The 16726-nt window shown below is 34.6% G+C and overlaps 1 protein-coding gene across 1 annotated transcript in view; it reads right to left on the bottom strand.

Moving 5' to 3' along the window:
* MARCHF1 (membrane associated ring-CH-type finger 1) overlaps positions 1 to 16370 on the bottom strand; it is a 308377-nt gene extending 292007 nt beyond the window's left edge. Inside the window, exon 1 of the mRNA XM_037497089.2 lies at positions 16308 to 16370. Within this exon, the coding sequence (XP_037352986.2) occupies positions 16308 to 16326 (19 nt within the window). The 5' untranslated portion in view covers positions 16327 to 16370. The remainder of the gene's footprint in view (positions 1 to 16307) is intronic.
* Positions 16371 to 16726: the final 356 nt, after the last annotated feature.

Raw genomic sequence — 16726 nt, 5'->3', positions numbered from 1 at the left:
AGGCCTACTGTACTATATCAAAACATCTCTCACAATCAAGTTTCCTAGAACATACAGAAAGACTGTTGAACAAATTTAACTCATCCATCTGTTGCATACAGCTATTGTAATTTGTAATTCTGTGAACAACTGATAACCTGAGTATTGAATTAGTGGTGGTTGGTTATATATCATTTGAATTTCAAATGTGCCTAATGTATTTTCATAACTACATTAGAGAGATATTTCAGCTAAAGAAAGCAAGTCCATGAAGACTAATTATCTTGCTTTTTAATGTCAAATGACACATCAAGCGATACTCCTCATTGAGCAAATAGCTCCTTTGTTTTCTGTGGAGTATTTCTTTCATTAGATCTCTAACGTGTTTTCTTTCAACAAACTTTGTTAGGGATATTTTAGAGAAAATCACTTACCAGCAAAGTCAAATTCAGCTCAACCAAGTAAACCATAAGAAAATTTTATCCTAAGTTCTGGAGGCCTACCTAAGTACCCTATCGGTAAAGTCTCAGCCCTTTAGCCACTATGACTTGAGTTTGACTCGGACACAGAGCTGATCCACACGGCGCAGCAGACCTCTCCTGTCTCTCCCACTGTTCCCCTTAGCAGCGTTTTTCAGTAAATCTGCCTGTCCTGCTCCCCATTCTGTCTCTGGTGAATCCTCTCACCTCCCCACATCTCTGGCATACACTCCAGATCTTCTATCCAAAATACAATAAAATAAATAAAAGTTCTGTATTGAAAAGACTCAAGAGTTCCTTTAAAATTTCTTACTGGAAATTCCTTTTTATTTTTCTGAACTAAACATTGGATTTTTTTTTTTTTTTTTTTACAAACTAGTTATTGTACTTAGAATATGAGAGGAACATTATCTTTTTTAAAAAAGATTTATTTATTTATTTATTTATTTATACAAGATATATTTATTTATTTATTTATTTATTTATACATTTATTTATCTGTACAGGCCAGATGTGTGGGTACAGGCCATATATCTCTGGTGAGACGGAGTGGGGAACAGAACAGACAGACTGATAAAATACACTGCTGAGGGGAGCAGCGGGTGCAACAGGATAGGTCTGCCGCACCATGTGGGACCCTTGCTGGCCGGCCGGGATCGAACCCATGCTGCAGAGGCTGCGAATGGCTTCACAGCACTATGCTCAACCACCTGCACCAGCAGGGGAGGCCCAGGAACACTATCTTATAAGCTATTTCTCTCCAGTGAGTCTAAGATTAATATGCTGTTGAGTAAGAAGGTAAATCTATTTAAGTTGTTAAAATATATTTAAACTATTCACAGATGACAGCACATTCCTTCTGTTTCTATGCTAAAGTTATTTTATATTTATATAGGCATTATGTTGCAATAATAAACTTTTATGACTATGAAAGTAATGTGCAGGATTAAATTTTATCAAAAACAAAACCCTAAACTTACAAGTTTACAAATTAGAACTTTATCAAACAAGTAAAGAAAATTTAAAATCACCTGCATCCTATATGCAAACAAATATTGCCAACATTGAGGAAGTTTCTAATTCTTTCACAATAGATAAAGATGACAGATACATAGGAGGTAACCTGATGAATATTTTATTTTATAAATCAGGCCATACTGCTTAGATTTACCTCATGAGCTTTTGTTCTTTAATAAGTATTATCAGAATATTTGATATTAAAAATGCATATATATGAGTGTTAAAATGTACTTAAATCAAGCACTCATTGATCCTTTCAATGAATATCTGTTGAGCATTTACGACATGCAAAGAAATATGCTCAATGCATGGAATATAGAATGATTCGTACATCTCCATGCAACTAGCGTCTTGAGGTGCCATATTCAAGGAGCCGCAACGCAAGACAGAAGCACTTAAAATGCTATAAAAGAGTAATAGGCTTTATGATTGATTTCAGAGGAGAAAAAATTAACATTCACATTTAGATATTAATGAAAAAGGAATCCACATTGGAACCAAACTTTCAAGGCTGGCTAGACTTTTGACCTGCGATAATAAGTGAAGAAGCAGAAAAGAGCAGGATGTGAATATAAAACATGGACAGACTATCCCAGCTGTGGTATATAATAATTCAGATTTGTGTGCACAGAAGTATATAGAGCCAGGAACAGTAGTAGAAAAGATCAGAGTAACAAAGTTAAAAGCTATGTCAGTGCTAGGGCTAGGAGAGAAATTTCCTTTTTAAAAAAAAAAATATTTAATTTCCTCTCAGGTTTTACTTATTTTATTTAACATAGCACATGTGGTGCCAAGAATTTCTCTCACAAGTTTACAAACATAAATTCATTTGCTCATTTTCACTCTATGATGTGGGAGTAAAATATTACATATCAGGAGCCTGCAGGACAGAAAGGTTAAAAAACCTGATAGGAGTCACAACTAACCAGTACAGCAATTGGAAGTAGGAGCTGAGAAGTTTTACTTCCATTCCCAGGCTCAGAAGCACTCTGTACTGCTGCCTATCTTCCTCACTTAGCATTTAAAATTAATTTCTGGGCCTCCCCGGCGGCGCAGCGGTTGAGAGCTGGGTTGCGAAGCTGCCTGCAGCCTCTGCAGTGCCAGTTCGATCCCCGGCCACCAGGTGAGGGTCCCACATGGCGTGCAGACCTCTCCTGCTGCCCACTGCTCCCCTCAGCAGTGTACTTCATCAGTCTGCCTGTTCTGTTCCCTGCTCTGGCTCTGGTGAATTCTCTCACCCTCCCACACTTCTGACTGTACCCAGTGCTTGTATGAATAAATAAAATAAATCTTCAAAAAAATAATAAAATTAATTTCTAATTTTAGTAAACTTGAGGAAAAAGAAATGAAATAGCACATACTTACACTTAGTTTAATTCCAAAGATTTCCCATTATCTCCATGAGTCCATTTATCTTTGGTCCAGTTTTAATGAACAAAAACGCATGGCAATGTCTGTAGTCATGAGCAAAACTTTACAGAATTGTACATCTCAAAGAATTTTCTAAGTTCCCAAGGAAACAGTTTAGTTCCCCTGCTATTGGTCTCCAATGGATTTGAAATCGTCCTATTGAAGCTGGCTAGAATCACCAAGAAAGTCCTTAAAAGACTCATCACAGGAAGTGATTGAGTTTAACCCAGGACTGGAAGTTCTAAAATTTGTTTTTCTATTTACTTCATAATATTTTCTGACAGATGAGCTCTACTCAAGAGAGGGATGGAAAAGAATAATAAGGAAAAACAAACAGTAAAAGATTTTGTTCATAAATGAGTCTGTTCAGACCCAAAGTACAGATAAGCAGCATTTGTTGAGGATTGAGTATATGTCATAGTAATAGAATTTCACTCAAACCTAAACTTGGGTAGGTATCAGGCTAAACTCCAGATAATCCATGAAAATGTCTCCCAAGAAGATAACTAACATCATTGACATTCAAAAGTTCTAGAAAAACTTATAATGCACAGATTTCTGGAATAGAATGTTTGTTGCATAGAAAAGTTAAATGTTACTGAAAATACTAGGTTGGTTTGGGCATAATCAATGTTAATTTGAAACTATCAAAATGCTATACTGTCAATCACTCCCAAATTTAGATAAATATCTTGGGTTGGGAAAAAGAAAGTTTCAACTGTTATTACACTTTTAAATTTAAGATAAATTTTGGCCCTTCATTCCTTTTTTATAATGAGCCTTCACACTCTTGACATGTAAAGTGGGGCAATGCAACCTCATACGATAAGTGTCCCCTTCTTAGACTATATCAGTTCTAATTGCCATTCAGATTTCATGTTCCAGGTGATTCCAAGTATGACAGGCCTAACCAGATTCATAATTCAGGCCTTGCAGCTGAAAGGAATTTCAATTTTAAGTAAACTGCTGGAACTACCCTTGGAAAGAACTGGCAAAAATAGTTATACTCATTGAAACTAAAGTTTAATGTACAAGTTTATTATATTGGGCCAAAGCCACATTCATGGGGGGGCAGGGAGTAGAAAGGAGTTGTTTTATACTAACAAAGTCATACAAATTTGAAATCATGCAAGTGCCTCTTTTATAGCTTCAAAGTAAATATCTAGAAGATGTTTATGTATAATGCCATGAATTCTAATACTTCCTTTTAAATGATCCTAACAAAATCAAGAAATAACTTTTTTACTGCTTAATAACTTTCTACTACTAAATGAAACAGGTTTGTATATTAGTGTGCAGAGTAATATTAAAGTATTAATGTGTATCCATCTTCAAAGGAATCTACAATGAAATATGAAATCAAGCTGATTTTTCCCACTAATATTTCATTTAAATATTAGCATGTACACAAACCTAAGTGAAGGAGTTTTTGTGCCAACATTTAACATGTTTTCTCTCTACCAAATGAAAATGAGGAAGGAAAAGTTGCACATTTTCTTTCTTTCACATGTTGTCTAAGTTTTCCTCTTTTTCCTATGATTGACAATTTCTGAATTAAGCATTTCATTTTTGAATGGGGTATGTAGTTTACTCATGTTAGGAAAGTTTTTACTAAATGTTTAAGGCTTTGGATAATTTCTCATATAATTATGTTATGTAATTGTCTAAAAGAAAATGGAAGCAAATTCCATTTATCAACTCAACTTCAACAATCTATTTTTTGAATTAATTTAGTTTTCCTCCATGAATATGTACTTCTATGTTTCCACCACTCATTCTGCTGGATGCAAGGGATTAAAAAAAAAGTCAACACAGTGTCTCTGCTTCAAGACACTATCCCAATAACTAGCACTAAACAAAATATAGAACAGTGTTGGAGGAGAGTCAATGAGGAAAATGAAGAGGAAAGAACTAGGTGTGGAGGCAAAAAGATCTTAGTTTTTATGTGAACTTCATAATTTTTATAATTCTAGGGAAGCTGGTATAGTGACTCACATTTTACACATGAGGAAAGTAGGAAAAAATTTAATTGACATTAAGTTGCCATATCACAACTTTCAAAAGGTGATCTGCTGTATTCTTTTTGATAGAAAACTGAATAGAAATGATATTTCAAGTATGTTTTTTTAGCAGCCTTGAACAAAAACATTAAAATCCTGATTTAATTTATAGATTAATATTTTACACACTGGCCATAACAAAATAATATGCAAAGTAACAAAATTAAGAAAAATTGCACTTGTAAAAAATGGTCAAATCTACTGGAAGCACTTTATTTTCTAATTTCCTTTCACTGGGTTTTTAAGTTTCAATGGCAAAACACTTTGAAAGACATGATTGCCTTAAATATGCCTTTTGAAATGTCACTCTTCCAATATTTTCTATATTGTGAGAACTGTCCTCAAAAAGCAGTGGGACAAAAGAAAAAAATAAACAGAACTGCATGTGCTTCTATTTAAGTGATTTCATAATCTTTAACTAAGGAGACTGCACCATTTATTGTTCAACCTGGAACACGTTTGAAATTTGAAAGAGGCTCTAATAAAAATCATCCCAGCCCATCAGGTATAAACTGGGATTATTCTGAGAAAGGTAGGCTATATGGATAGCTAGGTTTATAGGTTGAATTGTTCTGATGACTGGTTAAAGTCCTAACCCCAGTATTTCAGAATATGTCTGCACTTGTAGAGAAGGTCATCAAAGAGGTAATTAAATAAAATATTAGGGTTAGTCCTAATCCAATATGAACAGGTATCCATCGAACAATTAGCAGACAGACAACAAAAAGCCCCATGTGAGGACTCAGTGAAAAGGCAGTTGTCTGCAAACAAAGGAGAGAGCACTCAGGGGAAAACAAATTTGCCAACACTTGGATCTCAGACTTGCAGTCTCTAGAACGGTAAAGAAAATTTTGTTGTTTGAGTCATTCAGTATACATTATTTGCTATGTCAGCTTAGTAAACTAATACAGCAGTCTAGCAGGTAATCAGTGTTTCTCAGCATTTCAAAGACCCTCGGTGGCACAAGGGGTTAAGACACAACCTATGAAGCTGTCTGCAGCCTCTGCAGCACGAGTTCGATTCCCCGGCCAGCCAGGGAGCAACCCACATGGCACAGCAGACCTCTCCTGACTCGCCCTTTATTCCCCTCAACAGTGTACTTTGGTCAATCTGCCTATTCTGTTCCCCACTCTGTCTCTGGTGAACCCTCTCACCCTCCACAACTCTGGCCTGTAATCCAGCTCGTGTATGCATAAATAAATCAATCTTAAAAAAAAAAAAACAGATGCCACAAATTAATTAAAATATAGATATCTCCTCATTAATTCAGGGCTACTGAATCAGAATATTAAGTTAGGGCCCCAAAATACAAGGACCTGTTTTAGCAGTCTAGTGTTAGAGACTCTAATTTCAAACAGGACAATTTTCTTATAATTCTGAAAAGAACAATCCAAATACTTTTTAACAAAGCTCGAGTGGATTTTCTCTACTTTCTCTAGTCAAATTTTCATTGTAATTGTATTTCTTCTGCTTCTAGCTATATTGATTTTTCCAGTTTTATTGAGATATAATTAATAGCGTTGTGCACTATATACTATGTACAGTGTAATGTTTACATATACTTAATGCATTGTAAAATGATTACCCATACAGCTTTAGCTAACAGTTGCACCACATTATGTGAAGCTCTATTGATCTTGATACTTAAAATTATGCTATAGAAGTAAAGCTAAACTACTGGGTACAATTCTCAGAGTCATTATTTCCTTGCTATATATACACAAATAAATTCCTTAATTCTCAAAATCATTCATCTACAAAATGGGGATAATAAAGTCTGCCTCACAGAATTATTGTAAAAGTTAAATGAATTATTTTTTTGCAAAGCTATTAAAGTACTGACTGTAAAAGGAAAAAAAAATCAGTGAATGTCAATATTAATATTTATCTATCATTAAAATCAAATCATCAAATAGATTTACCCTTTTGTTTCACAGTGATTATAGTGTTACAGTAATCAGATTGATTTAATAATCTTTTTTAGGAAAAAAACTGTCATTTCTGGCACAATATAGTGCTAATCATCTTATGGATATATAGTGCTATATATCATGGGTAATCTAAGTATATTTAGGCAAATTGTATGATAGTATCATAGATTATAAGATTAAAGAATAGAGCAAGGAAGGCAAATTTAATCCAGAAAACAACCCTATTTCAATCAGGACAAACTACTGTTGCCTCCCTGTTGTACAGCGTCCAATGTCAATGAGGTGGCTGGTGGGTCCCTTTTGAGAAAGGTGCCATGCTGGGGTCTTACATTCATCTCTTCGGTTAAAGGTTATGCACTCAGCATCCTTGGTAATCAGATACAAAAACCACGAGCTTTAAGAGTGAAAAGAAAGGATTTGTTTTGCAAAGGAGTCAGAATTGAGATGGGTATTGAATGGAGGTTAACAAATGAAAGGGAGGAAAAGAATATTAAAATAAGCCACGAAAGTGAAAGAATATGAGCAACAGTTGAGGCAGGAAAAAACATGGCAGACATATCACCAGTGAGGATATAGGACTATCTGACTAAAATCAGTATGTCAAATAGCAGTAAAGGATAAATAAATGGATCCTGGAACCCCTTTCCTGCTATGAAATTGTGGCTTTGCTACTGACTACCTGTGTGATCTTTTTGATATTTCTCAAGTCATACAAAACCAACAATAAAATATACTACTCCAAGTTCTGTCCAATGGACAGATTTCCCTTTACCACTGATTCACAGAGAATCCCCAGATTTCTAGTACTTTAGTTTTGTTATTTGTGAGAAGGACATATAAGTGCTATCTATATCACATACTGTTGCAGTGAACAAAGGACTCAATGATGTAAAGCACTTTAAACAGTGATTGGCATACAGTAAGTCCAAAAAATGTTTTAAAATTACTATTTAAATTTATGATTCAATTTTACAAAGTGCTAACTTATACTCAGATTTACATCATTTAAATAAAAACTGTATATCTTTTTCCAAATTGTGTTTCATAAGCCAAAGAACTTTCTAATGCAGTTACTTTTTGGTCAAAGTCAAATACACACAGTAAATGAAATTTAGTGTGAAGGGGTGGTTAAACTAGAAACATTTTATCTAAATAAAGCCCCCAAACTGTTATATTTAGTGCTATGAACCATTAAGTAGCATACTATATTTATTTTCTATCACTTTATATTACATCTTTTGTTAGTCACAGCCTGATTTTGCAAAATTATCTGTGAAGTTGTAATGTTACACATCATCAATACCTTGGAAAAGAAGTCAAATCCACCATGGCCAATTTGGAAATCAGTCACAAGATACAGTTGTATAAAGTAGTGAAGCAAGAAATTAGTCATGGGTTTCAACTCTCCCCTTCATAACCAGTTGTTCTTCTAGAAACATGCCTTTTTGGGTAAGATAGTGTTTCTCTGTCTAATTGTAACTCCCGTTAGACTTAACATCAATAGGATATGTTTCTACAAGCCTGTTGGACAGCTTCTTGATTGTAATACACTATGGTGACAAGCCAGTGCTCCTGAGAACATGAGCTGATGGAATAGGTGAAGTATTACATGGGCAGAGGGATTCATATAAGTTCATTACCTGGCAAGTAATTGTACTGTGATGGCAGAATATACCACAATGGGAGAAATGAACTGAATCTGTCCACACTGACAGTATTGGATCAAGACCTTTTTTTCCCCCTCTATTTTTTCCTAACCATAGATTAAGCTCCATAGATTTATTCTTGACAGTTCTGCTTGATCAAAAATTCTCCCTTAAAAAGAAGTAAAAATATTTCCTCTCGAGTAAGACTTCCTTTTGTTTTCATTGATTAAATCCTTTGGTTTCTATACCACCAATATTAATACTTAGGTGAATTTTAAAGATGTGATGTTTATTGGGCTCCCTGGTGGCCTAGGGGTTAAGTCTTAGCCCTATTACCACTACAGCCTGAGTAGGCTCCCCAGGCCAAGGAGCTAATCCACATATGGTGTGGCAGACCTCTCCTGTCTCACCTTTAACAGTGTATTCTAGTGTATTCCAGTAAATCTACCTTTTATACTCCCCACTCTGTCTCTGGAGAATTCTCTCACCTCCAGCACCTCTGGCCTATATCCCAGTTCTTTTACACACACACACACACACACACATACACACACACACATTCACACACACACAAATAAAAACTAAATATGTGTATTTTTGGGCCTTACTGAGCCTTTTAATCTGATCTCACTGTGTCTCTCCAATTCTCCAAAATAGAACCTGCAGTATCATACAACTCCAGCTCTGGTTTTCTCATCATACTATTCTTTTTTTTTTTTTTTTTTTTTTTTTTTTATAGAGGCATGTTTTATTTATTTATTTGTTTGTTTGTTTTTGTTTATACATGCACTGGGTACAGTCAGAAACGCAGGAGGGTGAGAGAATTCACCAGAGCCAGAGCAGGGAGCAGAGCAGGCAGAAGGACCGAAGTACACTGCTGAGGGGAGCAGCGGGCGGCAGGAGAGGTCTGCGCGCCATGTGGGACCCTCCTCCGGTGGCCGGGGAGCAGCCGGGGATCGAACCGGCGCCCCAGAGGCCGCGGGCAGCTTCGCAACCCAGCGCTCAACCACTGCGCCACCGGGGAGGCCCCATACTATTCTTTTTTAATTAACTCTATACATTGGTCCATGGTGTCATTTCATCCATCCAGTGTATCCTTATGGTTCAATTTAAAACAGTAACCTTCAGACAAATTTCCCAACTCATCTAATCTACACTCATTTTCCAATTTCTAAAAATTTAAATTTCATGAATATTTACCTAATCTCTCCCAAATATACTGGTAGAAAAGATTGTGTCTGTATTTACATAGTAAATACATGGTGTTTATTTATATTATTTGTAAAAAATGCCCCTTAAATATCACTACAACATTTTTTGTTGAAAGATTATCACCACCTCATTAGAAAATGATATCAAACATTCCCAGGATAAAGAAATTCTAGATCTGTCTTTAAATACAGGGCCCCTATTTACAGAATTAAAAATCAAGTTCTATAGAGGTAACGGTGATTTACAACACTGTGTATAATTTAGAGGTATAGGATCATACCCTACAGGTGTAAGTTACTGCAACACACCTGCCAATTTTTAAAATATAAGCAGCATTTGCCTTTTACAAAAGTTTGTGGGATCTGAATGAACATAGCACATTCAAGAAACAATGAATAACTGAACATTTTTGAATAAGCATGTGCAAAAAGAAGTAACATAAATACAAAATAACTCATTAGAAAATTTTGGGCTTGTAAAAATTTTCAATATAAATTTACTTGGAAAAGATATTAATTCCACCTTGTATGATAACAACGAATGACATGTTCTCTGACACACAAGAGTTAAAACATTTTTATGTTATTCATTTCCATGTACTTAGTGTTGTATGGTCCTAATATCCTTAGTACTTATGGTACCAGAATAGTGTCACCCTAGAGATGCCCATGTGCTAATCACTGAAGCCTATGAATATGTTAACTTATGTGGCAAATGAAAAGTAGATGATGTGAGTAAAGTCATGGTCTTGAGATGGGGAGATGATCTTGTTGTCCAATTTAATCACAGGGCCCATTATAAAAAAGGCAGGACAGTCAGAGTCAGAGACGGAGATATGACAATGGAAACAGAGGTCAGACAGACATGTGGCTACAAGGCAAGGAATGCAGGCATCTCCAGGAAGCTAGGAAAGGCAACACAGTGGGTTTTGAGCAACTTTAGATCTCTGACATTCAGAACTATAAGATAATAAATTTGTGGCATGTTCTGTCACTACATTTGTGGTATCTTCATAGTAGAAATAAGAAACTCATTGAATAACATATTGTCTGGAAATCACCTGCCTTTAGATAACTTAGTTTGCTTTTGCATGCACTGTTACCTTAAGTTTGTAGTAAATTATCTTATTTTTTTGTATCTCAGGACCAAAAATTGCTTTCTGGTAAGTATAACTTCTTAGAAAAAATCAGGCATATGATTTAACTGTTTCTATTTATGTTACTTACTAAATTTCTAAAGTTATTTAGTAATATTGCCCAAGCAGACTTCTTTCTTTTTCATTCCCTGTCACTTCTACTCTCTCTTGAGTATAGGTTTGCTTTCTCACCATTCTACCTTGTTTCTTTGTCATGACCACATTCCAATCTTTATAAAGTATAAAACCAAAATCAAACTGATAATATAATCTTTTTAAACTAAATAACCAATGTCCTAAAATGACATTACATGCTTTTAAGTTTTAACGGATCATTAACGATATTATTATCAAATAAGTAAGATGAGTTATATATTTTTTATACTAAGAAGCACATTTTTAGCTAATTGTAGCTGACCTAATGTAGTACAGAGAGAACATTTATTTTCATTAGAAAAAGCAGTCTGCTAAGAAATTACACAGGTCCAATAATTTAGGACTTTGTGGAGCAAAGCCTTTAGTTCCTTACCTATATGAACTTACAATCAAGTTAGGGAGAAACACAAGTTAGTTTAAAAAGTAGCACATGATTAATTGCCAGGTATTTCAGCCAAGATGATATATCTAAAGCAAATTAAGGACTGGTAAAGAAGAGCTTGTTTCTCAGGAAAGGTTTTCTGTGGAGGACAAGACATGAGTTGAACTTAAAATTATGGGAGAAGGCAGCTAAGTATAGAAGAAGGAAGAAGTTGTAAGAAGAATAAACAGAAAGAGCAGAAGTTCCTAAGAAACCCCAACGCAGTGCTGCGATTATTGTGCAACATAGAAGACTAGAGGGGGAAAATACATAAACTAGAAAAAAAAAAAAACACATTTGACAGGGCAACCAGCAGCAACCTGGAAACCACACAGAAGCAGAGCAAGCAAGTGAAGTGATGAAAGTATTCTAAAAAGCAAACAAAAAATCAAGAACAAGAATCTCCAAAGTGAGTTAAAGAGTATAAAAGCCAGACATCAGAAATGCCAAATCTAAAGGAATATGAATGGGAACAATATTTCAGTGCAGGAGTCATCTGATGCATTTCAAGGCATCCTATAACAAGCAATGCAATGAAGTTCTCATAGTCCAAGTTATGGTTCTTAAATATTATAAATGGTTCTTTGAGTGATAAGATATTCTGATGTTTAGGGTTATCTGTATTTGACCAGTTTGTATGTTTATTTAAAGTGCATTTTGAAGCAATCACTCTAAATAAATCTCTTTCTCCTTGATGTCAGGAGGAACCTCACCTTGATGTCAGCTTCACAGAACATTGTACTAGGCAGGCAATGAGCCAAGTGACTTTTTAATAATTTAAACTACTACGGCTTTGCAAAAGAATGAGGTGTCATGGTCTTGGACAGAGTCAAGTCAGGTAGATTAATAGATTCGCTCTTAAAAAATGAAATCTCACAAAAATATCACTTCACTCACTTTGATGGTATTCTGAAAAATGAGTTAAGCTTCAACTGAAAAAGGTGAAATGAGGAAAATTACCTTAACAGAGGCAAAATAAGAGAGATGAAAAGGATAATTACTTCTAGAAATACTCAACTACATATGCACTTGTCCTTACCAGAGCTGCAATTTTGCCTTTAAATCTACCACCAATCCCACTTTCTTGACTGCCTTTCAATTAACTCTTGTTCTGAACTCTCATCTATGAAGGAGACTGATAGGCAGATGCTAAGAACCATGAACACAGGTTCTGTGGAAAGGTTAGGGATAGTGGAATTCAACAAACATGGCTTTTTAAGTGAACAGGATTCTTCCTTGTGGAGAATAAATAGGCTACAGCTGAAACCAAAGCTAATCCTAAGAAGAAGAGTTAGCACCTGGGAAATGAGACAGAGAAAAACTGTGTCAGGTAATCCTGTAATGAACACTCTGAGGGAGAAAGCACTGACATGTGGGAATTAAGCACAAGAGAATGAGAGAAGCAGAAGGAAGATAAAACAAAAAGGGGCCCAGGATAATCATCAAAAGCAAGTATTGCAGTTCATGAGCTTGCTTTCTGCATCCTGCCTGGACAGTTCTCGTGAAATAAGTCAGCTGAGTTTAAAAATCTTAGGACAACTTAGATCAGCCTGAAGTATACACGTAGGAAAGAAAAGTTAGACTTAAAATTATTGCTCCCCAAATATATGCTATTTCAGCAATCTATGGCTATGGGTACCTTCAAAAGATATTTCATAAATAGGTGGTCCCCAGAAATATGCTACATTTCAGAATATGATGTATCCTGTGAATTACAGAAGTCAATACTTTCACAAATCATCTGCTTGCATTTCCTCGTTTTTCATTTCATCACATAATTTAACATTATGAAGAATTGAACATTTCTTATGTCTTTTCCCAAAATAAACTTAAGGCTATGAGAAACATATATTTGAGTTTGATCTTCCAAATACAAAGTCATATTTTCCATTTCCTGAATCAGAGTTGAACAGTTTTAATATTGCTGATTTCAATTGTGAGCAATTTCTTCACACATTCTCTTACTCTTTGTTTTCCCTACACATGGTGTGCAATGTAGAAAATGCCAACTCAAAGACAAAATCTTCTTAGGTATATTTTATCATATCATTGTTATTATACTTACTCTACACTTTTGTTCAAATTTCCTGTATTAACGTCATCATCTTAAGCTAAGAATTACCTTAGCTCTTTTGGCTATAAGGGATTCCTAATAAAGCACAATTGAAATGCCTAAAAATTAAGCACTTATTAAGCTATAAGTCTGAAGAATTACGAAGGAAGCTGTGGATTAAGTTTCTCAACATTTTCACCGTACAAAGAACATCTGTATAAGGTGCATGGTTGTATTAATGAAATACTCACCACACCATCTTTACAGTAATTATTATCTAGCTCAAACACTGTGACCAGATATTTGCAAATCATCTAAACAGCTATGTGGCTGTAATCTGCTTTGAAAAAATACAAAAGGCAATGAAGTATGAAAGACACAACCTTTATCAGCCACCTCCTTTGTCTTTTATTATAGCACATTGCCAAGTACAACCGTGGAAATTGGAAACTGCTTTGGAAATTTTTCTTGGGGACTCAGAATTGCCAGGTGACCAACAATGAATTTAGTCTTTGAAAATTTGTGAAAAAAACAGGACAGTTAATTAACAACAACAACAAAAAAATGTGAACCAACTCATTTTTATTACTCTGTAAGGGCTAAAAATTTAAAAGGGGAGGATAAAAGATTATGCAGGGACGTGAAATGAAAGACAATGTCACATCCACCAGGAATTCAAAAGTGATCTTCCATGTGCCTGTTTTTAACCTCCAACTACGTTGGCATTTCACACCTCTATATTTGAAATGACTTCCTCTACTACCCAACTACTGTAAAATGACAGTGTGCTACCCATCTCATCAGATGGTGAAGTTCAAACAAGATAAAATATATTAAATGCTGAACACAGAGATTAGCATATAATAGAGTTGCAATGATTTTTAATTCTCCTGTTCCCATTCCTATTTTCCAGTCTCTAGTTTTCTTCTCAAATCAACAAAAAAATATAGCAACAATGTCATAGTTTAGAAACCAGAAACTTCATCAGATTCTGATTTAATCTAAACTCAATAGGGCACCACCAACAATTTACATTCATATTTTCAATGTTTTATATTAGATGTCAGTAAACAATGGCCTGCTGGTTGTTTTGTAAGTCCATGAATTAAGGATGGCGTTTACATTTTAAAGTGGTTAATGCAATCAAAAGAAAAAGTATTATTAGATTGAAATTTCAGTGCATAACTAAAGTTTTACTGGAATCCATTCAACACTCGTTTATGTATCTGCTATGGTTTCTGTTGCACTACAAAGGCAGAGTTGTCTCAGTAAGAGAGAGATTATATGGGTCACAGAACTTAAAATATTTACATCTGGCCCTTTACAAAAGTTTCCTGACCCCTGCATCAGATTAATGCCAATAGAGAAATGAATAAGAATTATTCATGAACTAGCTAGAACTATTCATGAACTAGTCCCAGACATTGATGTGAGGTGTGATGGCAAAATCATAATAGTCCAAAAAATAGACTGATTATATAATAATCCTAATATTAAATTTTTGAATACACAGGGTAATAATTAGGAAGAGGACATAGGTCTTATGAATAATAAATAATTTCTAACTTTCATTTATTAAAATTTTATTTAAGATAGGGAATGATTCATTACAAAAGTCACACAGAATATTAGTATATCATGATTAAATTCCCAACAACTTAAAGTTGTGTTTAAGTTTAAAATGTACCTAAATACTTATGACTTAGGTCAAAGAACTCAGGGCTTAATGTTACTGATCTAAAACTTTCTTGGATGACTGATACAATAAAATTTCTTTTATTAAAAGTCATTAAAAATATAGAATCAGAATGAGTGAAAGATAATGAAGTGACATTGAGAGATCCTTAATACAATTTTCACATTTGTCCCTTGCATGCTTTTAGGTAAAAATTAAATGCATATTTAAAAAGGTTGGTAATTATATGCAATTTTTTTTCCTTTCTAAAATAATTTTAACATGTGCAATATTTTGATAAATTTCTTCTTTTAACATAAACTATGGTCATGATTTTATTTATGGATATCTCTATTTCTTCATAAAAATTTAAAAATCTAATAAATATCTTAAAATTCATGCTTCTAAAACTTGAATGTGAACATGAACCACCAGGAGTCCTGTTTACAAATGTAAGTGCTGATTTAGTAGCTCCCAGGTGATCTGACCACATAGTGAGGACTAAATAATACTGGCTTGTAACCCGGAGACAAAAAACAGCATGGTTTTGCTTGAAATTTATGATTTTGCCCCTAATACTTTGTATAATTTCAGAATAAAATTGCCTCCTTTTGTGTCTGACTTGGAGATTTCAGCAACTCACTAGAGTGTTTGGAATTTGAAAATGTTAACAATTTCATATTTTAACAACAACCTTTCTCCCATTCAGAAAGCCAAATCCAGATTTCAGCAATGTTCTTTGTGTTCCTCTGTAGTCCTCAGTTCTTTCCATATTCATTATATTTCTTATTTGTAAGAAAGTATGGAAATTTGGACAATGGAGGTGAAATGTAGATATGTTTTCATTGGGTATTATTAAAAGTTACTAATGGAAAGAAAAGTAAAAATCTTTGTTAGGAATGACAGCCCTAGTCCTCTAATCTTTTCTAATCTCTATTAAATGTCAAGGAAAAATAACTTTGAGAAAAACAGAGTTCTAAATAAAAATTGAGCAATCAGTAATAACTCCCCAAAATGACCACTCATTCTCTCAATCCACAATGCCAGGCTCTCCGGGATTTGTGAAGTGCCTCTCACTTCTGTGCCTTTACACGTTCCCTTTAAGTAGGGTCTTGAACACCCCTACTTACCTATATGAGTCTCACTCATCTCCTTGAAGATCTTATCCCACGCTTCAGTAAGATTCAGATGCTTTTCCATCATCTCCCCTATTTCTTTGTTTCAGCACTTACGTGATTCCTGGAATTGTTCACAACAGACATTGTGAGACGATATCTTGTAGTTTTGATTTGCATTTTCCTTTGTTAGGCAAAAATGAGTATTTTTCCATGTGCCCATTGGCCATTTGTATGTCTTCTTTGGAGATGTATTCACTTAACTCTTCTACCCATTTTTTGAGTGGGTTGTTATCGTTGTTGAGTTGTGTGAGTTCTTAGCAGAGCTTGGATATTAGTCTCTTGTTGGATGTATATTGTAAATTATTTTCTCCCATTCAGTAGAGAGTCTTTATGTTTTTATGATAGTTACTTTTGCTATGAAGGAGACTTTT

The sequence above is a fragment of the Talpa occidentalis genome, unplaced genomic scaffold, assembly GCF_014898055.3.
Source record: "Talpa occidentalis isolate TD23 unplaced genomic scaffold, MPIMG_talOcc4v2.1 talOcc4.8, whole genome shotgun sequence".
In the NCBI taxonomy this organism is placed as follows: domain Eukaryota; kingdom Metazoa; phylum Chordata; class Mammalia; order Eulipotyphla; family Talpidae; genus Talpa; species Talpa occidentalis.
The sequence above is the reverse complement of the archived record's forward strand: the minus strand, read 5'-3'. Positions and strand labels throughout refer to the sequence as shown.